At 53.8% G+C, this 22385-nt stretch overlaps 2 protein-coding genes across 4 annotated transcripts; one reads left to right on the forward strand and one right to left on the reverse strand.

Annotated features, from left to right (window-relative positions):
- Window positions 1-6207: 6207 nt before the first annotated feature.
- SYNC (syncoilin, intermediate filament protein) lies at window positions 6208-13586 on the forward strand. Of its 2 annotated transcripts, XM_077788535.1 has the most exons (6): window positions 6208-6405; window positions 7333-7379; window positions 8608-8960; window positions 9021-10219; window positions 11900-12024; window positions 13017-13586. In XM_077788535.1, the coding sequence occupies exons 3-6, from the start codon at window positions 8615-8617 to the stop codon at window positions 13078-13080; spliced, it is 1734 nt and encodes a 577-aa protein (XP_077644661.1). In that variant the 5' UTR covers window positions 6208-6405; window positions 7333-7379; window positions 8608-8614; the 3' UTR covers window positions 13081-13586. The 2 variants fall into 2 exon arrangements, with proteins under 2 accessions (XP_077644661.1, XP_077644662.1); XM_077788536.1 differs by lacking the exon at window positions 7333-7379.
- A 340-nt stretch (window positions 13587-13926) lies between these two features.
- RBBP4 (RB binding protein 4, chromatin remodeling factor) lies at window positions 13927-22255 on the reverse strand. 2 transcript variants are annotated; one of them, XM_021539432.2, is made up of 12 exons: window positions 22165-22255; window positions 20275-20422; window positions 19865-20010; window positions 18732-18905; window positions 17998-18113; window positions 17726-17886; window positions 17489-17615; window positions 17315-17392; window positions 16198-16274; window positions 16041-16098; window positions 15836-15946; window positions 13927-15049 (listed from the first exon to the last, which is right to left on the reverse strand). In XM_021539432.2, exons 1-12 carry the CDS (start codon window positions 22178-22180, stop codon window positions 14984-14986), a joined length of 1278 nt encoding a protein of 425 aa, XP_021395107.1. In that variant the 5' UTR covers window positions 22181-22255; the 3' UTR covers window positions 13927-14983. The 2 variants fall into 2 exon arrangements, with proteins under 2 accessions (XP_021395107.1, XP_021395108.1); XM_021539433.2 differs by having other exon boundaries at window positions 20275-20419; window positions 22165-22242.
- Window positions 22256-22385: the final 130 nt, after the last annotated feature.

Here is a 22385-nt window from a genome sequence, read left to right on the forward strand (position 1 = left end):
CCCTGGATCCCTGGAAGTGCCCAAATCCAGGCTGGACGGGGCTTGGAGCAGCCTGGGACAGTTCCCAGTGGGATTCCAGTTCCCAGCGGGATTCCAGTTCTCAATGGGATTCCAGCTCCCAGTGGGATCCCAGCTCCCAGTGGCATTCCAGTTCCCAGTGGGATTCCAGTTCCCAGTGGGATTCCAGCTCCCAGTGGGATCCCAGCTCCCAGTGGGATTCCAGCTCCCAGTGGGGTTCCAGCTCCCAGTGGGATTCCAGCTCCTGGTGGGATGATTCCAGCTCCCAGTGGGATTCCAGCCCCCAGTGGGATCCCAGCTCCCGGTGGGATGATTCCAGCCCCCAGTGGGATCCCAGCTCCCAGTGGAGGTGTCCCCATGGCAGGGCATTGGAACAAGATGACTTTTAAGCTCCCTTCCAACATGAACCATTCCACGATTCTGTGATCCAGCCGAGAGGGGACAACAGGACACAGGGACTGAGCTGGAAGAGCAGCAGGCCGGCGGCAGGACGCGTGGCAAAGCCAAGGGAAGGATCCCAAGCAGAACTCAGGTGGTTTCTGCTGCATTTCCACGCTCCTGGCTCCCAGGGCTTCGGCTCCCTGCGTTTCCTGCTGCCTCTCTTGCAGCCACATCCTTCCCAACGCTCCCAGGGCCTGGCCGCACGCCCGGAGGAGTTTGCCAGCTGCTGGAAATGGCTGGAAGATTTCTAAAGCAAGAAGCTTCTCCATCTCTCAGGCTTCCCAGCACATCAGCATCTCCCGTGGGATTCGGGCACTGGCTCTTCTATCTTGTGGGCTGAGCAAACCTGAGCTGCTTCCCAATAGCAGCAGTGAGCAGGGATGGGAATTTGGCTCCAAATCCAGGGTGATGCCTGAGGAAAGGCTGGGATTTGCTGGGCTTTTGTGTCTCTGCCTCACATTTTCCCTCCTTCACCCATCTGAACCCAAACTGAAGATTGAAAGGAGCACTGGAAGGAGTTGGGCTGAAATTTCCCGGCACCTCTGGGCCTCTCTGTGGTGCCAGGGAGGTGATTCTTTTCCAGGATGAAGGTTGAGCGTGTCACTGCTCCCTGGGCTTTGTTGAGCTGAGCTGAGCTGCACTGAGGAGATTCTAATCCCCAATTAGGCTGTTTGGGTTGACTTTCTGCTGCCAGCTCTGACTTCCGAGTCATTAGCCTCCCAAAAAAAAAAAAAAATTAAAAAAAAAATCCCATTTTTCATTTTTCATCTCTCCCCTCCTCGTGTGGCAGCAGAACCAGTTTGAAAAATATTTCTGCACAGAGTAATGGAGCATTGTCCAAGTAATGACAGGGAGAGAGGGGGAGAGGATCGGTTACACTGCGGGGACAGAGGGGTGAGGGAAGCACAGGAGGAAGGTGAAGAGGAAGGTTGTCCCAGCCCTAGAAATTCCAGGAGCTCCCCAAAGCACCCCAACACTTCATGAAGGGCCCCAAAAAGCTCCAGACCAGCAGCGTGCGGGGTCCCCAGCTGGGTAAATCATTTCCACCCGCGGGGCCAGGATGATGACAGAGAATCCTGGGGACAGCAGCTCCCACAAAAACTCAGCTCCCACGAGACCCAGGCACAGGGGAGGGGAGGCAGAGACTCTGCCACATCCCCGGGTGAAATGGGGAATCCCTGGGAAGCGAAACCCAGAATAAAAAACCCAAACTGCTGTGGGAATCCAGAGCTTCCCTCTGGCTGCCCTGGGACCCTGGCAGGGGTCAGAACCCCCCTGGACAGAGCCCCCAGAGACACTGGCTGTGATCTCTGTCCATGGAAAAGAGTTTTCAATCTTACAGGATCAATTACCAGCTCTGTGTGTTTGATAGCAGTAATAATTAAGTGTGGCACGGGTGCAAAAGTAAAATTTTAGGATTCTAGATGAGGGGTCCAAAGGGGACAAGCTGGAGGAAATTGGGTGTGCCTTGTCCTTTTTCTCCTTCTTCATGCCCTCCATGTCTCACTGTGGTGTTGGCATTTTTCTGTTGGTTCAGGCTGGGGACACACTGTCCAACGTAGGTGACAGATATTGGCACGTTCTTGTAAATCCAGCCCAGGGAGTTTCTGGTATTGAATGTTTGTCACATCCCACTGAGGGCAGAGCCCCACACGCTGCCCTGCAGGACAGAGCTGGGCAGGGCAGCAGAACATGTGAGAGATCAACAGAATAAACAACCTGGAAACCAGCACAGACCAATTATGGCTTCTGCTTTGGCAGCGGGGCTGAAAGACAGAGAATTTTTGCAATTTCGGAATCATCAATACCACGGATTGGTATCAGGCTCGAGCTGCTGCCAGCCGTGCCAGGGTGCAGCCGCTGCCCCGGGCTGTGCCCATCCATCCCCTGCCCTCATTTCCATCTCCTCGCGGGGCATGGCTGCTCCCTCATTCCTCATTAACGCCTCCGTCGGGACAAGGTCCTCCCGCATCCCTCTGAGCCCCGCGGGTGCCGCTTCTCACCCCAAATTCCTTCCGCCGGAATCGCCTCCTGCTCCCGTGCCTTGCCCCGGGGGATGGAAAAAGCCAGAGCGGAGCCCGGGCTGCGGTGACCCCGCTGGGACACGGCCACTGCTGCTGGTGGTGCTGAGCATCAGCTCAGCTGTAAAAATGGGTTTTTAAAATTGGCACGGGAAAAGGGAGGCACTGATGTCCTCGCTCAGGCGCCCGCCGCGTGGAATGGGATGAAAAAACCAGCATTTTAGGGTCTCTCCCTTCCCATTCTGGAAGGGACAGCTCTGGCACAGCCCAGGAGCATCACCCGTGGCCTGGTGACAGGGACAGGTGGCCACAAGAGGCATTTCCTGCTCCTTTGTGAGCATCCTGAATTTTCCTGGGGAGAGAAAAGCCGGTGGGAATGTCAGCACAGCCTCGGTGCCCTGTGGGATGCCATGGGCACATCAGGGTTGGCACAGGCATGACGGGGCTGACAACCAGTGCCAGCCCCGGCCCGGGGTGTGAAATCCCCTCGGCTGTGACACCGGTGACACCCCGGGGAGCTGCCGGGACAGGCAGCCTCGGGGCAGATGTGGAATCCCAATATCTGGCTGGGCCGGTGTCTCCCTGAGGAGCTGCCGGGACTTTTCCTCACCCCCCGGGCTGGCCCCGCTCCCGTGGAGATGCCAAGGTCCCCGCGGGGCAGACGGCGCCTTCGGCCTCCCCTTTCCTCCCCGCCCCAGCTGGGCACATGCCCACCTTTCACTCCTCCTTCTCCTCCATCCCTGCTGGGCAACCTCCCCTCCCTCTCTAAGGGCCACCCCATCTCTCAGCTGGGGAAACTGAGGCAGGAGGTGAAGCAAACCAGGACACCTCGAGGGGATGGTGGCATCCAGCACCTCAAACCTGGGTGAATCCCCCCACGTGCAGCCGGGGAGTCACCCAGGGGCCCCTCACCTGGCTGGGGCCACCGTGCGAGGGCAGGGCAGGGGTGGCACCCGGTGGCACCGCCCTCGGAGCCAGGACCTTCCCTGGAGGCGCTCCCGGCTCCCGGGATGAATCACGCTTTCCCCCGGGATCAGATTGCAGCTCCTCCACTCGAGGGGCCGGATCTGGCACGGCTCTCCCTGGCACGGCTCTCCCTGGCACGGCTCTCCCTGGCACAGCCGGACCCCTGCGCCCTCGGCAAACAGAGCCAGCGGGGGCACAGAGCGGGCAGCGCTGCCCGGCACCGCTGCCCCCAAAGCCAGCCACGCTGGAACCCGCGGGGAGCTGGGATCCCATTGGGAGCTGGAATCCCATTGGGAACTGGAATCCCATCAGGAGCTGGAACCTAGCTGGGAGCCAGAATAATACTGGGAGCTGGAACCCTGTTGGGAGCTGGAATCCCATTGGGAATCCCACTGGGAGCTGGAACCCTGTTGGGAGCTGGAATCCCACTGGGAACTGGAATCCCATTGAGAACTGGGATCCCACTGGGAGCTGGAATCCCACTGGGAGCTGGAATCCCATTGGGAACTGGAATCCCACTGGGAGCTGGAATCCCACTGGGAGCTGGGATCCCACTGGGAACTGGAATCCCACTGGGAACTGGAACCCTGTTGGGAGCTGGAATCCCACTGGGACCTGGAATCCCACTGGGAGCTGGAATCCCACTGGGAGCTGGAACCCTGTTGGGAGCTGGGATCCCGCTGGGACCTGGAATCCCACTGGGAGCTACAATCATCCCACCGGGAACTGGAATCCCACTGGGAACTGGAATCCCATTGACAACTGGAATCCCACTGGGAGCTGGAATCCCACTGGGAACTGGAATCCCATTGAGAGCTGGAATCCCACTGGGAGCTGGAATCCCATTGAGAGCTGGAATCCCACTGGGAGCTGGAATCCCACTGGGAGCTGGAATCCCATTGAGAGCTGGAATCCCACTGGGAGCTGGAATCCCACTGGGAGCTGGAATCCCACTGGGAGCTGGAATCCCATTGGGAACTGGAACCCGCTGGGAGCTGGAACCGCTGGGAGCTGGAACCTAGCTGGGAGCCAGAATAATACTGGGAGCTGGAACCCTGTTGGGAGCTGGAATCCCACTGGGAATCCCACTGGGAGCTGGAACCCTGTTGGGAGCTGGAATCCCACTGGGAACTGGAATCCCATTGGGAACTGGAATCCCACTGGGAGCTGGAATCCCACTGGGAACTGGAATCCCATTGAGAGCTGGAATCCCACTGGGAGCTGGAATCCCATTGGGAACTGGAATCCCACTGGGAGCTGGAACCCTGTTGGGAGCTGGAATCCCATCAGGAGCTGGAACCCGCTGGGGGCTGGAACCGCTGGGAGCTGGAATAATACTGGGAGCTGGAACCCTGTTGGGAGCTGGAATCCCACTGGGAACTGGGATCCCATTGAGAACTGGAATCCCACTGGGAGCTGGGATCCTGCTGGGAGCTGGGATCCCACTGGGAGCTGGAATCCCACTGGGAGCTGGAATCCCACTGGGAGCTGGGATCCCATTGGGAACTGGAATCCCACTGGGAACTGGAATCCCACTGGGAACTGGGATCCCACTGGGAGCTGGGATCCCATTGGGAACTGGAATCCCACTGGGAACTGGGATCCCACTGGGAGCTGGAACCCTGCTGAGAACTGGAATCCCATCGTGTTCACACCCCACGGACCTACTGTTGCTGCCAGAGCCCCGAAGTTGGCCTGGTACTTCCAGCCTGTCCCTAAAGATGGTGCAAAAATTGGGAGAAAAAGTTGTTTTACAGAGCATCGATGCATTCCAGGAACACAGAATTCTTACAATCCTTTTGTTTCATCAAGCACCTGAGCCCAGGCGTTTGCATTTCTTGTGAAACGCTTGATTTGGAACATTTCAGTGTTTTTTCACCACTGAACACTCACATCCACAACAGGAGGATCTGAAACTCCAGCAGCCGTGGCAGTGCCAGGCTGGTGCCACCGTGCTGCCAGCTGAATCCGTGCCTTTGGGACAGGTCTGACAGGAAGGAAAAATCCACCAGGAAAGCGGACACCGGGCACAGAGAGGGGGTGCAGCACCCCGCAGCTGCTCTTTGCCCCCCACCACCCCTCTCAGCCGGGGCACGCCGCGTTGGCAGCGCTGCCAACAGCCTCATCTCACACTCTGGGCATCTCCAACTCCCTCCTGCCTTTCTCCTCTCCTCTGGTGCCACCCCGCCGGTTCTGTTTACCGGAGCGAAGTCCGCGTTGTTCGCTGCCTCCGGCGCCTCCCCGCACCGCCCGGCCCCAGCGGCTGCCCGCGGCCGGCCGGGCTCTGCCGGGGACACCGGGGACACCGGAGCCGCCTGTTGCCTGGTTATATCCACAAAACATCCATCCCCGCACCGGGGCCTGGCCAGGGGTATCCGCTTACGGAGAGGGAACAGCTGAGCCTTCCTCGCTCCCCACCCTGCCTTGGCAGCTCGTCACATAAAGCCCGGCTGCGCTCGCCGCTGTCATTGTCCCCTCCAGGCCCTACAAGGGTTGTTGGAGCAGCCCGTGTGACCCGCGGGTTTCCTTTAGATAGATATTCATCCACCCAACTTGTGCGAATTAACAGCATTCCTCTCCGATGGAGTCAAAAATAGAGGCGCTTCATGGAAAAAAAAAAAAAAAAAAAAAAAAAAAAAAAAGAGAGAGCAAAAGAAGGTGTGTCACGCTGAAAAAAAAAGCAACGGGATCCAAAAAAAAAAAAGAGAGAGAGAGAAAAAAAAAAACCACTCAAATCTCCCTTTTCCTTTTAAAGCTCTGTTCCCGAAGGATGGACCAGCGCTGTTATTTTAAAGCTGATTTCGGCAGCCCCGCGGCCAGCGAGCCATGGGCAAGGGGACGGTGACGGTGGCGGGGTGGCACCGGCGATGTCGCAGGCTGTCGGGTGCTTTTGGGGCACATAAAGCTGAGACTTCCTGAGAGGCGAGCGCCAACTTCCTGGGCACGGCAGCGGGCAGAGGTAGGCTCGGGGGGCACCACCACCACCAGGCCAAACCATCCTGACCCCCAGCATGATGCACCCACGCCCACGGGGCAAAATATATCTAAAATTGGAATTTTAGATCAATGCTTGCTGGCGATGTGATGGATAAAAGGTGGGTTTAGGATCCACGGAGTGGGGAGAATGAGGATGGGCACCGTGGGAGGGAAGAGCTGCTGTGGGCAGAGGTGGGAAGCCAAGTGGGTGAGGGCAGCCAGGAGTGTGAGCACGGCCACCACGGGGCTTTGCAGAGAGAAACGTCACCTTCTTCATGCCCAAAAGAGAGGGAAAATCCCAAAAGAGAGGGGAAAGGGTGGCAGGGATCGGTTATGGGGCGGAAGAGGAAGCAGAGGCTGTGCTCTGCCCTACTGGGCTTTGTGGCTTTGTGGGGCCTGGAAAGGACCCTGAGATATTGGTGTTGAATCCATCGATAATCAATACCCGGGGAGTGCAGCGCTGTGCCACCGGCAGCCTCACAAATCCCATTCCATCCTCGGGATGAGCCCGTGGATTTTGGGGCCCACGAGCTGCATCCTTTGGCATTTCCCCTCCGAGCACAGCCCCGGGGAGCCCCATCACCCCCATGGCAGCCCTGGCCGGGATCCCGGCGGGATGGGGACCTGCGGGAAGGGACCCCAAAAGCAAGAAATGAGAGCTGGGAAGAGGCGGGGTGGGATGGGGGCTGCAGCCCGTCCCTGCGGCTGCCTCGGCCAGGGATGCAGCCAGCCGAGCCTTCCCCGCCCTCCTCCTCCTCCTCCTCCTCCTCCGCCTCCTCCTCCTCCCCGTGGCGGAGGAAGGCAGCGCCCGCAGCTGGCACTGCAGGCGGCGGCCGGGGGAAGCGGCTGCTCCGGGGGAGTCTGATTTCCAGCGCTGTTTATTAATAACCCCTCTCCGCCCCATGCTAAGCCCCTGTGCAGCGCAGAGCCGGCGGCGCTGGGCTCCGGGGGAGGAAGGTAAGAGCCCAGCCGGGCCAGCAGCAGGAAGGGGCCGGGGTCCTCCGGGGGGTCCCGTGGGTGCGGGATCCTCGGCGAGGTGCGGGGCGCCGGGCAGGAGAGCGGCCGGGGATGGGGTGGGGGGGATCTGGGGTTCAGCATTCCCGGAGCCTCAGCAATGATCGGCTGCGGGGTGAAGCTCCTCTGGGGCACGCAGGAGTTCTGGGGGGGCTGGGATGAAGGCTGGTGGCAGGGACAGAGCCCCCCCGGCCCGCTGGGAAGGCGGGACACGGCGCCCTCCCGTCCTGCCCATGCCAAGCGGCTCCAAGAACTTCCAAAAACGAGCGCTGGCAGCGGGGAGGGCGAGGAAAATGGGGGCAGAGGATCCTTTTGCCCACCTTTGCAGGGGCTGCCCCTTCTCCAGCCGCCGGCCCTTGAGTCCGAGGCCGCGATGTGTCAGCAGTGCCGAAAACTGCCTTATTAGGAGAGAAACTATCGGGGAAAATCAGTTCTTTGCTTAAAGCCGTTGCTCCCGGCCGAGGGCTGCCTGTGAGTGCCAGCCTGCGCTCATTCCTCCGGGAATGACTAGACATGAGCTCAGCAGCGTGGCCGAGAGGTGGGAGCATCCTCCCACCCATCCCACCGGCTCCTGGCGGCGCCAGGAAAACCCCGGCTCGTCCCCGAGCGTCCATCCCACCCCAAATACCGGCCGGGAGAACGCGACAGGGTTTGGGGGTGGCAGCTGCAGGTGCCGCGCTGGGGACAATGCCGCGATCGGATGACTCTGCAAAGCGGCGGCTGTTTTTGCTTTTTGCTCCGTCTCGGCCATCCCGGAGCCTGCCCGCGCTCCCAGCAGCGCATTCCCTTGCCGTGAGGTTATTCCCACGCCGCGAAAATTCCAGGGAGCGCTCGCACGGCTCGCTCAGGTCGGTGCCGCTGGGGTGGTTGGTCCTGGCAGGTCTGCACAGGAGCAGTTCTTGGGTTTGGGGTCTGGGTTTGCATCTCTCACTCCTCCTCTGTGGACGTCAGATACTTTAATAGGGTTTAAATGGGGTTTTTTAAACTTGTTTTGGACAGTCTGGGCCCAAGTTGTCACCGGAGTGTTGAGCTCAGCCCTGTGGGTGACACAGGGATGGTCACAGCAGGGCCATGGTGGGACCCCCCTGGCTCTGGGGTGTCACAGGGTGGGGAGGAAAGGCTGAGAGCTGCTACACTCATTGCTCTGCTTCACATCCCCTCTCCTTCCCAGGAACCTGATGGCACAGCCCGAGCCCCCTGCAGAGCTGCAGCTGGATGAAGCCAGAGCATCGCCAGCCCCACAGGGAGCAGCTGAAGGAGCTGCCCCACACACAGAAAATCCTCACCCCCCATTAGATCCAGCAGGGAACGGATCTAAATCCCTGCCCGGGGGCAGCCCAGACTCCAGCCAGGAGCTGCAGGCTGCCAGCAGGGATCCTTCCTTGGAGATAAACACACCAGGGACTCAGCTGGGTGAGGGTGCAGCCGGGGCTGGGATCCCGCTGGACGGGGATGCGGATGGGACAGGAATCCCACTGGACATGGAGGCAGACGGGGTAGAGATTCCACTGGGTGTGGATGAAGGTGGGACAGGGATCCCAGTGGATGAGGATACAGCTGGAATTCCGCTGGATGTGGATGAAGGTGGGACAGGGATCCCAGTGGGTGAAGATACACCAGGAATTCTGTTGGATATGGATGAAGGTGGGACAGGGATCCCAGTGGGTGGAGATACACCAGGAATTCTGCTGGATATGGATGAAGGTGGGACAGGGATCCCAGTGGATGAAGATACAGCAGGAATTCCGCTAGATATGGATGAAGGTGGGACAGGGATCCCCGTGGATGAAGATACAGCAGGAATTCCACTGGATATGGATGAAGGTGGGACAGGGATCCCCGTGGATGAAGATACAGCAGGAATTCCACTGGATATGGATGAAGGTGGGACAGGGATCCCAGTGGGTGAGGATGCAGATGGAGCAGGGATCCCACTGGCCATGGACACAGACAGGGAAAGGATCCCAGACAATGCAGATGGGGCAGGAATCCCGCTGGACATGGACACAGAGGGAGCAGGCAGCCCTCTGCACGCCGATGCCACAGAGCACCAGTGCCTGAGCCTGGAAGAGCTGGGGAATTATTTCCAGGAGTGCATCGAGGTCGTGGAGCAGCTGGAGAGGGAGAGGGACGGCCTGATCGCCGAGCTGGCGCAGCTGCGGGAGCCGGCGCTGCGGGAGATCCGCCATGCCCACGAGGAGATCCAGGCGGCCTGCAGGCTGCTGGCCAAGGTGGAGCTGGAGAGGGACAACCTGCGGGACGAGATCCGCCAGATCAAGCAGAAGCTCTTCAAGGTGACCAAGGAATGCGTGGCCTGCCAGTACCAGCTGGAGAGCCGGCGGCACGACCTCTCCCAGCACGCCGCCTACCAGGGCGAGCTGGAGAGCCAGGCCGGGCAGCTCTCGGGGGAGCTGTCCCAGCTGAAGGAGAGCTGCGAGAAGGAGAAGGAAGTTCTGAGGCAGCGCCTGGAGGCTCCGCCGTGCCGCCAGGACAACCTGTACCTGCAGGAGAGCCGCAGGCTGTCCGTGGAGTTCGAGAGCTTCGTGGCCCAGAGCCGGCGGGGGCTGGAGGAGCACTACGAGCCGCAGCTGCTGCGGCTGCTGGAGCGGCGCGAGGCCGGGGCCAGGGCGCTGCAGGAGATGCAGGGAGAGATGCAGGGCATGAAGGAAGCCCTGAGGCCCTTGCAGGGCGAGGTCAGCCGGCTGCGGCTGCAGAACCGCAGCCTGGAGGAGCAGATTGTCCTGGTCAAGCAGAAAAGGGATGAGGAGGTCGGGCAGTACCGGGTACGTGCCCCAAAGGGCATCGCTCCATTTTTTTTTGGGAGCTGGGCTTTGCAGCCAGGGAAATGTGGGTGCTGCAGGGTTTGCTCGTAGGGCCCAGGGAAGCGGGGTGGATGAGGATGGGGAGGATGTGGAATATCTCCTGCTGGTTGGAATCAAAGTTATCCCACAGCCTGGCACGGGCCAAGTGAAACAGCAGCCCCTGGGCATAAGGCAAACCCAGAGATGTGGTGAGGCTTCACCCAGCTTGGAAAATGGGTTTCTCCTGAATGTATTCGCTCGGTTTTGGCCCCTCAGGAATAGCTCCAGGGAGGAGGTGGAAGGGATGGGGGATTTCCTTCCCCAAGCTCAACGATGCTGCTGAGCACAGGCACCAGACACTTCCCTCAGCCCCTCCGAGCACAGGACTGTGCCAAGGTGCTTGGAAAAGCCAGATTTAAATACAGGTGGCTTTTCTTACAAATCTCAATCCTGCTGGGGCAGGTTCTGCCCTTCCTGCTGCCAAGAGGGGTCTCACCCGTGCCCCCACAGCCCCAGGCCAGGCTGCCTCCTGGGAGGGTTATTTGGCTGGGCCAGGCATCCCCCCGGACAGAGGGACAAGGCAATTCAATATCTCCAAGAGCACATTTGGCAAAGAGGCTCCACAATTAATCTCCCCCCCTTTCAACACTCTCTGTTCTCGGCTCGCAATCGCTGCCTCCTCCCAGCAGTTTCTGGAAGCTGCCATTCCCCTTCCATCACGGCTCCTCCCTGCTGGGATGGGGACCAGGAGCACCAGCACCCATGCTGTGGCTTGTCCTGGATTTTCAGGGTCCCTTGGACCCCTGGTGTGCCTCCACATTTTCCTTTTCCTAAATTCCTGCTTTATCTCCTTCTGACTCACGGGTTTATACAGCTCTGGCAGCTTCTCAAAACACGAAGTAGTTCAGGGGACAAAACCAAGCAGCCAGGAGAAGCCTAAGGACAAAACCCAGCCCAGCTCAGCCTAAATCCCCAGCTTTGTATTCAAACAAAGGTTTTTTTGCAGAAGTTTTTATTTAAGGAGGGCGGTTGGGCAGGGGCAGCCTGGCTGTGCACGGGGAGATCCCTGAGGAGAGCGATGGAAGCAGGGTGGGAAACCAAGTGGGTGAGGGCAGCCAGGAGTGTGAGCACGGCCACCACGGGGCTTTGCAGAGAGAAACGTCACCTTCTTCATGCCCAAAACAGAGGGAAAATCCCAAAAGAGAGGGAAAATCCCAAAAGAGAGGGAAAATCCCAAAACAGAGGGAAAAGGGTGGCAGGGATGGAGGGAGCAGAGGCTGTGCTCTGCCTTACTGGGCTTTGTGGCTTTGTGGGGCCTGGAAAGGACCCTGAGATATTGGTGTTGAATCCATCGATAATCAATACCCGGGGAGTGCAGCGCTGTGCCACCGGCAGCCTCACAAATCCCATTCCATCCTCGGGATGAGCCCGTGGATTTTGGGGGCCACGAGCTGCATCCTTTGGCATTTCCCCTCCGAGCACAGCCCCGGGGAGCCCCACCACCCCCATGGCAGCCCTGGCCGGGATCCCGGCGGGATGGGGACCTGCGGGAAGGGACCCCAAAAGCAAGAAATGAGAGCTGGGAAGAGGCGGGGTGGGATGGGGGCTGCAGCCCGTCCCTGCGCTCCTCCCTCGGCTGATGCAGCCCTTCCCTCCCCGCAGGAGCAGGTGGAGGAGCTGGAGGACAGGCTGAAGGAGCTCAAGAACGGGGTCCAGCTCCAGCAGCGCAAGAACCAGGAGCTGGAGGAGCTCAGGAGCAGCCTCCATCGGGAGCTCTCCATCTACAAGTGAGTTTGGTCGCGTTCCTGCGGGGCTGGGAGGAGGAAGGGGATGGTGGAAGGAGCACAGGCTGCTCCTCCTGGGGCCCCGCAGGAATTCCAGCTCCTTTGCGCAACAGCAGGGAGGGATTTGCTGGGAATTCCCGCCGAGGGGTGGAGTGGCTTCTCAAGAAGCAGGTGTGGCAAGTTAAGTGGTGGTTTCCTTTGGAAAATTTGGAAAGGAGCTGAGGTTTGGCTTTGGGAAGCTGAGGATGCTGGAGCTGTCTTCTCCTGCTTTCATTGCCCGTGAATCCCTAAAGCTCCAGAAAATGTCCATGAGTTTGTGGATTGTTTTAGTCACCCAGCTTGGAGCTGCTGCGTTATTCCAGCCTCAGCTGGACACACTTTTTTAACCATTTTCTGCAGCCTCACTGCTCCTTCAGCATTTCTTTTTCTCCTTCTTCACCCAAACTCTCCATTCAAACACACCACAGCAGGACATCCCCCACACCGAAACTTTTTATCCAAGCACAGGGATGAGCTCTCAGCCTGTGCTGTCACCAGCCGAGGGGACAAAGTGCATTTAGGATTCAGCCCAGATCCCAAAACCACCCTGTCCCTGCAGCCTGGCTTCCCAAATCACAGCCCAGAATTTAATCCCAGATACAGCAGTGAAGTCTCTAAACTCCTGGAATTTACAAATTGCCATCCCTGGGAGTGAGCTTTAAATGAGCTTTCACATTTGCTCTGGGGAGCTCAGAGTTAAGTGCAGCTCTGAGCTGCCTTTTCCATCAGCTCCCACCAAAAATGACATTCCCTTCTGTTAAATCCTGTCTGCCAAGGGCTCTGGAAGGGCTGGGATGGGCTCACACGCTCAACACCATGGACTGAGCCTCTTGAAGTGTTTCCCAATTCCTTTTTCTTTCATCCTATGAAAAGAACGTTTCTTTCCTCTTTTCTCCAGCCAAAGCATTGATGTAAATATTCCACAGGCTGAATTTCCTTTTTTTCCCCCCTCACAGGAGCTGCTTAGAAATCTACGGGCACCTCTGCAAATCGGAGGAAAAAGCAGAGCAGGACTCTTAGAACCAGGAATTTTCCTCTTTGTAGCAAAAACCAGTGGACAGAGGACACAAGGGATGTCTCCTCATGCTGCTTTACCCTGCCTGGTGTGCAGCAGCTGCCTGGAGCTGGGAATGGCAATCTTTTCCCTGGCTATTTCCCCAGGTGCTGCTGCTGCTCTTGTACTAAAACTGCTTTTCCCCAGAGGAGCAGAGCAAACAATCTTTGTACTGAACGATGGATATGGATGAGGAATAACTTTAATTGATGTTTTGCTGTGTTTGGGAAAACTTTGTCTTGTTCCAGATTGTTTAAGCCTACACAGAAAGTTCTGGAAGCCGGTGTTGGAGGGGGGTTAGTTTTAAAAGTTTACATGCAAGAGAAGCTTTCTCCTTTGAAGAGGATTTTCTTTTGTATTTCAAGAGTTTCTGCTGTACTGGGACATGCTCCACAGAAATGAGGTGGTGGGGAAGAGGTTTCCACTTTATATTGAGTCTCACACTGAAAATAAAAGGTCAGAGTTTAAGGAGCCTTTTCATTCTGAGCTGAGTCTCAAAGGCCCAGATTTGTCTGCCAAACTGAGGTGTTTGTATCAAGGATAACAAAAAACAGTTGTGGAAAGGGCTAAAGGCAGAGTTGAAATGCAGAAAGCAGCAGGGCTTTGAGGGGAAGAACAATTCAGTGATTTGGTGGCTGCCTGGGGGTTCGAGTGCTCATTAATTTATTTCACAAAGCAGCAGAAATGAGAGGGGGAGAAATACCCGATTTGTCTTAAACATTATAAAGTATCTCTACCAGACCACACTCACCTCCCTGAAAATACCTTCAAACAAAGCAGTAAATGCCAAAAAAACACAAAACTCCCCAACCTTGGCAGCGTTTACGTAGAAAATCTTTATTCCAACTGAAGGACTTACACGCAATTAGTCATGAGGAGATGGAGAGTAACAGGCTGCTGGTGGCACTGGACACCCGAGTGGAAGACGTGCAGGACCTTGTGGTCAAGGACTAAACTCCAAAAAAACCAGTGAGTTCATCCACATTTCACTTGTTTTCCACCAGCTGCCAAGGCTGTCGAGGGCACCGGGGTCATCCGTTGGTACAAACAAACACCTTTAACGACTTGAGGGCTCCCCCAAGTTTTAAAAACCATTTCACAGAAAGGAAAGAAACATTATGTGAAAACACAGCTCAAGAAACACACAATAGAGCAAAAAAAAAAAAAAATCCATGGGAGGTGAAAGAGGCTCTGCAGGAATAGCTAAAACCAAACCGCTGGCACCCAGCAGGAGGGAGGAAAGGGAAAGGAAGGAATGAAAAACCCAGAATTGCCAGGAGAGACAAAAAGAAAAAAAATAGAAATTTCAGTTCAAGTCAGAACTTGCAAGTCTTGTATCTGCAAAGGCAGAAAAAGCAACAAAGTACAGATAACTAAAGGAATTCCAAGGTTTCTGAGTTGTACTGAGGAGGACAAGACCTTCCACACCATTTCTGAGCTGTCAGGGGATTAACACTTGGATCATCTCTGCTGGCTCAAGCCCACTCGGGCAGCTCTGCCAATTTAACTTTTGTTTAAATTAGGCAAAAGCCTGTGGCTGCAGCAATCAAATAGAGAGAAAAAAACTAATCCCAAGCTTGCTGTGTGATGAAGGCAGTTAAAAAAGGACAGCCAGGCCAATAAAGGAGGCTGCTGATGTGGGAATTCTGGCCAAGGAGCCACAGCAGGCTGAGGGGGCTGAGCCCTTTTTATTTTTCTTTTTTTGGGTGGTGGGTTCTCAGTGTGTGGGTGGAAAAAGCCTGTGATGGGATCTACGGGAGGATGGCTGAACACAAAGTCTACGTGTGTGTCTCAAAACCAGTGTTAAGTCAATCTCAGGGCTGAGAAAGAAGAGGAGGAGAAAGACTAAAAGCAGGGAGAAGTTGTCATCTAGGATCCTTGACCTTCTGGATCCACGCTTCCTTCGGGGTCTTCATCGTTGTAGATGTTCTCTGCCTGCAAGACAGGGAGGGAGACACTGAGGGAGCATCTCCCACCCCTCTGGACAGGTTTCCACCCCCAGAAACTTCTGGACATTTTTTTTTTTATTTGCAGATATGGATCACTGATCCCTGATCACATTTACATTAAAGCAGCAACACAAACAATCCTATCTATAAATCCAGATCTCAAAAAATGTCCTTTAAAAAGGAATCTGCTAAAGGTGAGTTCACTGCAAGACTTAAAAAAGAGTTTTAAGTATTTATTTTGTAGATCTTCTACTCAGCAGCACTTGATAAAAGAGCTACACAGAAAGCTGCCAAGAACAAAATTTAGAGATAAACAAAAAAAAAAAAAAAAAAAAAAAGGAAAATGGTCTTGTCAAAGGTTAAGATTGTTGATTCCAAAACTTTCAACAGCTGGGAATGTAGGGGCCAGCAAACTGTTCCTGTCCACCAGCACCCTTTTCATCTTTGGAGAATGAAATCTCTGATATTCTTTAAGACAATAACACAGAAACCTCAATTTCATCCTTGGTTCTCACACGCTGTTTTCATTCAAACACAGAAGGGAAAAATGTCCTTCTGCACCAGCACTTTCTTTTATTTTATTTTTTTTAAATACAAAATATCTCCTGAGTATTTGGAAACCATTGCTCTGGCCAAAGCACAAGGGGATTTCACTGCCCCTTTGAGATTTCAGCAGTGCTACAAACTGGGTAATTCTGAGGACTGTAAATAAAAGCGGGAACGCTGAAATCCAGGAATTTCAACACCCACTGCACCTTCCCAAACAACTCACCATTTGCCAGACTTGCATGATATTATCTTCTGATACAGAACAAATGACCCAGGGCTCATTGGGATTCCAGGAGAAATCCGAGATCTTTGCAGTGTGACCACCATGGATAAACTAGAATTGGGGAAACAAAAAGGTGAATGGTTTGAAATTTGCACTGCAAGGTGAGTAATAGGTGAAAATAATTAATGAGAGTGAAAAGATTTACCAGCAGCTCTGGGGGACCATCCTCAGCATCCTCAGGGGATTGCTCCTCTCCAATTTTACTGCAAAAAAAAAAAAAAAAAAAAGGTGAGGGCTGGTTTGGGTTTTTTTTGAGGTGTGATGCAATTAATCTGTAATATTTTGAGGAATTTGGGATTTACCTCAAGTCCCAAACATTTAGCCTGCGGTCTGTGCCACTGGAGGCCAGGATGGTTTCATTGTGGGGAGACCACTGAACCTGCAGACAGGGATAAATTTAAAAGTGAGTTTTGAGAAGCTGTGACATTCCCCAACACTTCATTTTGTACTGTGGAAAGCTCAACAAGAACTCAAATTGATACCGACACAAATACGTGTGAATAACATTTATCATAGGAAGAATTGTGAATATTCACACACAAAAAAAGACATTTTCACCAAAAAGGTGCCACCTGGAACTTTCCCTCTAACAAAACCCACGTGTTTCCCAGTGCAAACAGCTCCCAAGGGTATTGGCTGCTTCTTATCTTAATAAGGATTGCACAAATAAAACCCACGGATTCCTTCAGCAGTAGGCACAGCTCTCACATGAAAATAAATCACTGTAATTAAGCTTAACTGCCCAAAATCTCACAGTTACTGCTTCTGCTGGAGATAAAGCTCTTCAGAACACACCACTTATAATAGGATCACAGGATTAGGCAGGAACACAGAATTCTGCACACTAATGTGGCATTTCAGGATTCTGTAATTTCATTTAGACATAACACAGTCTGAACTGATAATCCCTCCACCAAAAAAAAAAAAAAAAACCCAGTACATATTTTTCCTCTGATTAAGGCACAAGTTGGAAATGGAAATATTTAATCTGCTAAGCAGGTGCTGCCCATGGTGTGAACATTCTCTATTTACAGCAGCAAAATCAGCAATTATCTTTTGTCAGAGAGTTTTAAAGCTTCCTGCAGGACCAGGCTGAGGAGATGGAAACCCTGCAGCCATTTCCCTGGGCCTCCTGCTTCAATCTGCTGCCATGAATAATTTAATGGACTCTGTACTGCTACCATTTCATCCTCCTGCTGTGGTTAAAGCTCCAGAGCATTGCCCTGATCCCTTTCTGGACTCCCTTTCTGCATGGGAGCTCTGCAGGTCCACAACAACAACAACCAGAGAAATATAAGCAGAAAAAAGAATAGAATATGCGTTTTTAAGTGCAAAAACATTGTAGAAGAACTACTTTCCTTTTCCAGGCTGCTGAGTAGAACTATGTCTGTAAAGATAAAAGATAGACTTTTTTTATACCTGAAATATTTCATCTTTATGTGATTCAAAGGAGTGCAGCTTCAGTTTTAGGTTCCTCAAGTCCCATAGAGCAACAGTCTAGGAAAAAAAAAAAAAAAATTTTGTTGAAGTAACCAAGATGGACATCCAGCCCAGAAGGTGAGCAAAGATATTCCAATATGCAGGCAGAAGTACCTTATCAGCTGATCCTGTGGCCAGGATAAACTCACTGTAGGGGTTGAAGGAGAGGCAGTTCACCTCAGCTGTGTGAGCATCCACGGAATGACTGGGTTTGGAGGTGTTGTTTGACCGGGTGTCCCAGCTGGGATGGGAAAACACGGAACCCACAAAGGTTTGTACCCCATTTCACTGATGATGGAGCTGGGAAAGCTTGAGGGGCAGAAACAATTTGTGAAGGGTTCCTCCACTTACATCATGAGCTTCTGATCATCAGCAACAGATCCAAAGAGGGATTCATGGAGCAGGTGCCAGGATACATCTTCCACCACCGCTGTGTGTCCCGTGAAGATGGTCTTGGCATCCACCACTTTGCCTTCTTTGGGAACAGCACTGATATCCCACAAGCAAATGGTCTTTAACACAACAAAAAACATCAAAAATTACGTCTTTAGACTCTTTTTCCCCTTTTCCTCCTCAACCCCAGGGTGGTTTTGCCCTTGTGCAGGTTCAGCCCAGGTACTCACGTGATCATCAGAAGCACTCAGCAAGTGCCCGCTGAGGTTGGGGTTCCAGGAGAGCCCGTACCCCTCCTTCTGGTGCCCACGGAGACGCAGGTCTGGGTTGCACTCTCCAGAAGGATCTGCAACAAGGCAGGGTAAGGATCTCAGTGCCTGCAATCATTCCCTGGAATAGCTGGCACTAAGGTTGAGGAACTTTAATTTAACCCCCACGCTTTGGCCTGAGCTCCAGGTGGAGGGAGGAAGAGCAGCTCAGCTGTTCCTGCTCAAAAAACCTCTCCTGAACACTCAGAAATGTAAGGTGGGATGTTTTTCTTCCTCCCATCATCTCCAACTGCACTTTTAAAGTGAGGAAGGCACTTCTGATCCTCCCCACAAGCAGCAAAAGGAGTTACTTTAAACAATCCTGATGAGTTCACAGGTAAATGACTGTTAATGTATTTAGAGGATATCAGGGGAACAGCTCAGCTACCCACCAAATCAATTTACAGTTTCCAAAAATCCACCTTCTACCACATCAAATACCTCACAGTGAGGTGACAAACAAGCAGTGGAAGTGCAGGAAAAGTTTTCCTTATCTAAGGATACATTTGGATACGTGTGTTTAAACCTCATACAAAATAACCTCTTGAATAAACACCCACACCTCCCTAAAATCCCAAATAAGGGGCAACCCACACCATTTTTGAACCTCTTTTTTGCCCCTCAGGGGAAGAGCTGGCTACTCTCTGAACACAGACCTGGTTTGGAGGGGTGTTTGGTGTAATCAAAGACCAGGACATCGCTGGAGGGAGTCTTGGTGGCGATGATGCAGGGGTTCTGGGGCATGTAACGGGCTCTGTTCACCTCTCCCTCGTGGTTTATCTTGATTTCAATCTCAATTTTTCCACTTACTGAGCCAAAGCCTCCAAACTCTAGGAGTGAGAGAGTTGTGAATAATAAAGCCAGTTTCAAAACAAGGCACAAAGAGTTGATTGAAGCTTTGCTACCAAGCTCTCCAAATAGACAAAGTTGTGGTAAAAACAAATTATAATTTTAGGACTGTGATATAACTTGTTAAAGCTCCCTTATCTTTATACATAAAATAACTAAATAATTCATAAAACTGAAAAATTTGGGCAAAAATAATGGGGTTTTGGATTATTTTAGAATTAATTTAAAATATTTTTGAGAAATACTAAAATAGAATAGACATACATATTTATTAGACAACCCTGTGTTCATAAATAACTTTAAGAAGCCCAGAGAGCAAAATACTCATTGCACAATCCAAACTTCCTGTAAAAAGTAGAGCAAACATTGGATCATTGAGGACTTTCACCTGGTGGAAAGACTGATTCAGCCAAGCAAACAGGAGAAATGTCTAACTTGAGACAGCCACAAAGGTTACAAAGCATCAAATTAAAGTCTGATACATGGAATGAAATATAATTGTGGAACAGCAATCAGGCAGCAGAACTCACAGAATGTTTGAAATGTTAACACTCCTCTGAAATAAAAATATTCTTTTACGTGAGTTTGTGTAAAAATGTTTCGTGTGACTTTGCGTAATGCAAATGTGGTAATAAAAACACCAATTAAAAGCAGTATGTGAGATTCAAGGTCAGTTCCTGAAAAATAGGGAAGGGAGAGGTTTTCCCACACACAAATATTTTTGCAATCAACCTCTACTGTCTGTTTCCATCATCAGAAATATTAGATTAGTAACACATTCAAGAAACAGAATTTGTCTATTAAGGAGGCACCACTTAGAAATAATTTTTTTTAGAAGTAAAATCTAAACTTTGCTGCCTGAACTTTAGGGAAAGACAGAATTTCCTACTGAGAAATGGAAGGGGAAATGGTTCAAATTCCCCTTTTTTTGGGCTCTTACCTCCTTTCTCACTGTCATAGTGGGAAGCATCAAACTGGGCATCGTCGTTGGGCAGCTGCACGCTGGCGATCACCAGGTGGTTTTGTTCATCTGAGGTGTGGGTGCCCAGCACCAACCTGTGGATGCTGAAATCTTTGCCTTCAGGTCTGCAGGGGAAGAGAAACAAAACAGGGATCACCAAATCTCTTCCCTGTGAGGATGAGGAGGTGCTGGCACAGGGGAATTTGTCCAAGGCCAGGTTGGGCAGGGCTTGGAGCAATGTGGGATAGTGGAAAGTGTCCTTGGATGAGCTTTAAGGTCCTTTCCTGCCCAAACCACTTTGGGATTGTGTGATCTCAACCTAAAAGCCAGCACAATCCTGGATTTTCTGCTTGTTCTGCTTTAAAAAGAGAGCAGAAGGGTCCCTTTACCTTGTGACATCAGGCAGCCACTGAGCAGTCAAGCTGGGCCACTCCAGGGCATGGGTCATCACCAGATCATACAGGAAGGGGGTGTTCTTTTTCCATATCTTATATTCCTCGTTGATCACACGCTCTTCCACTGCATCATCAAAGGCTGCTGAAGTGTTTTTTCAAGAAATACATGCAATTAATTATTTGTAAATGAATTTACAGACATACAGCGCTGTGGGCAGGCAATGGGTTAGAGTCAAGTACATCAATCACACCCTGGTTTGCTATTTGCTCTACTGGAATAGTTACTAAACGGTTAAAAATCCCCTGTTGCACATGCTAATCCTTTTTTATGCATACATGGCTGGGAATTAACATTAACTATGTCATATTTCATGCCTAGAAGTGTCCCAGGGCAGGCTGGACAGGGCTTGGAGCAAGCTGGGATAGTGGAAGGTGTCCCTGCCATGGCAGGGGTGGAATGGGATGAGTTTAAGAAATGGCTCAGAAGAGGAAAATCCATTCTGGGATGATTTGAGGACGATGCTGTTAGAGCAGCACAATAAAATTCTGAGACTCAAGCACAGGGAGGCAAAACCCAGGCTTGTAAAGATGTTTAAACACAGGAGATCCAGCAACTGCTGTTTAACAGACCGGTCTGGGCGCAGCCTTGAACTACTTGCTCCCAAAAATCCAGTTTCCCAAGGCTCCTTCTGCTGCCTTGTAGCTCTCCAACACTTCCTTGGCCTATCTGTCACCAGCCTCCGGTGCAGAGAAGGTGACGGGCAGACCTGGGGGGGCTCACCCGTGGAACGGGGACACCCTAAAGGAACTGGGGACACCCCCATGGAACGGGGGACACCTCCATGGAACGGGGGGTACATACTTAAGGAACCGGGGACACATCCTGAAGGAACTGGGGGACAACCTCAAGGAATCGGGGACACCCCTAAGGTACCGGGGGACACCCCCAAGGAATCGGGGACACCCCCAAGGAACCGGGGGTACATCCTGAAGAAACCGGGGGACATCCTCAAGGAATGGGGGACACCCCCAAGGAACCGGGGGAGATCCTCAAGGAATCGGGGACACCCCCAAGGAACCGGGGGTACATCCTCAAGGAATGGGGGACACCCCCAAGGAACCGGGGGACATCCTCAAGGAATGGGGGACACCCCCAAGGAACCGGGGGACATCCTCAAGGAATCGGGGACACCCCCAAGGAACCGGGGGTACATCCTCAAGGAATGGGGGACACCCCCAAGGAACCGGGGGACATCCTCAAGGAATGGGGGACACCCCCAAGGAACCGGGGGACATCCTCAAGGAACCGGGGACACCCCCATGGAACCAAGGATGTCCCCCAGTTCCTTCAGGGTGTCCTTTAGGGAGACACCTCCATGGAACCGGGGAACACCCTCAAGGAACCGGGGACACCCCCACGGAATGGGGGGGACACCCTAAAGGAACTGGGGACATCCTCAAGGAACTGGGGGACACCCCCACAGAACCGGGGCTCTCCCACGGGAGGGGAGAACCCCCCTGCGGGACCGGAGCTCACCCATGAAACGGAGGCACCCCCGCCCAACCGGGGCACCCTCCGGTGCCACCCTCGTGTGCCCGCTCCCCGCGCAGGGCACGGCCCGGCTCTCCCGGCCTCACAAGCCGCTCCGAGGGGCACAGGGGCGGGCGGAGGGCCCCGGCCCGGGCCGCTGCCCGCGGGCGGTGCGGCGGGCGCGGGGAGCGGCGGCGGCCATGCCTGAGGGGGAGCGCTCAGGCCCCGCCCCCGCGCGCCCCCTGGCGGCACCGCCCCGCTCCCCTCACGCCGTAACGGAGCTGCGGGGGGGGAGAGGGAGGGAACCCCGCGCCTCCCGGCGGAGGCCGCGCCGCCCATAACGGAGCCTTTACCTTCCTTATCCGCCATGGCGGGGCGGGGGGGGAGCGCGGCGGGGCGCGGGGAGCGAGGCTGGGCGAGGCGGGCGGGCGGTTCCTGCGCTCCCTGCGCTCCCTGCTCCGACCCCTCCGGCCGCGGCTCCGTCTATTGTTTCCTGCCCCCGCTGCGTGCGGCTGCCGGCGCCGCGCACCCCTTCGCGCGCCAACGCCGCCCAATCAGCGCCCGCCGCCGGGAG

The sequence above is a fragment of the Lonchura striata genome, chromosome 26 (assembly GCF_046129695.1).
Source record: "Lonchura striata isolate bLonStr1 chromosome 26, bLonStr1.mat, whole genome shotgun sequence".
In the NCBI taxonomy this organism is placed as follows: domain Eukaryota; kingdom Metazoa; phylum Chordata; class Aves; order Passeriformes; family Estrildidae; genus Lonchura; species Lonchura striata.

Coding starts and splice junctions, on each gene's coding strand:
- RBBP4 (XM_021539432.2), bottom strand. Junction 20,011..20,274: donor TGGCTGCCTGATGTCACAAG/GTAAAGGGACCC, acceptor CTTCCCCTGCAG/ACCTGAAGGCAAAGATTTCA. Junction 17,887..17,997: donor TGAGTGCTTCTGATGATCAC/GTGAGTACCTGG, acceptor GTTGTGTTAAAG/ACCATTTGCTTGTGGGATAT.
- SYNC (XM_077788535.1), top strand. CDS start 8,615: ATGGCACAGCCCGAGCCCCCTGCAGAGCTGCAGCTGGATGAAGCCAGA. Junction 8,961..9,020: donor TCCACTGGGTGTGGATGAAG/GTGGGACAGGGA, acceptor ATGTGGATGAAG/GTGGGACAGGGATCCCAGTG. Junction 10,220..11,899: donor AGGAGGTCGGGCAGTACCGG/GTACGTGCCCCA, acceptor CCCTCCCCGCAG/GAGCAGGTGGAGGAGCTGGA.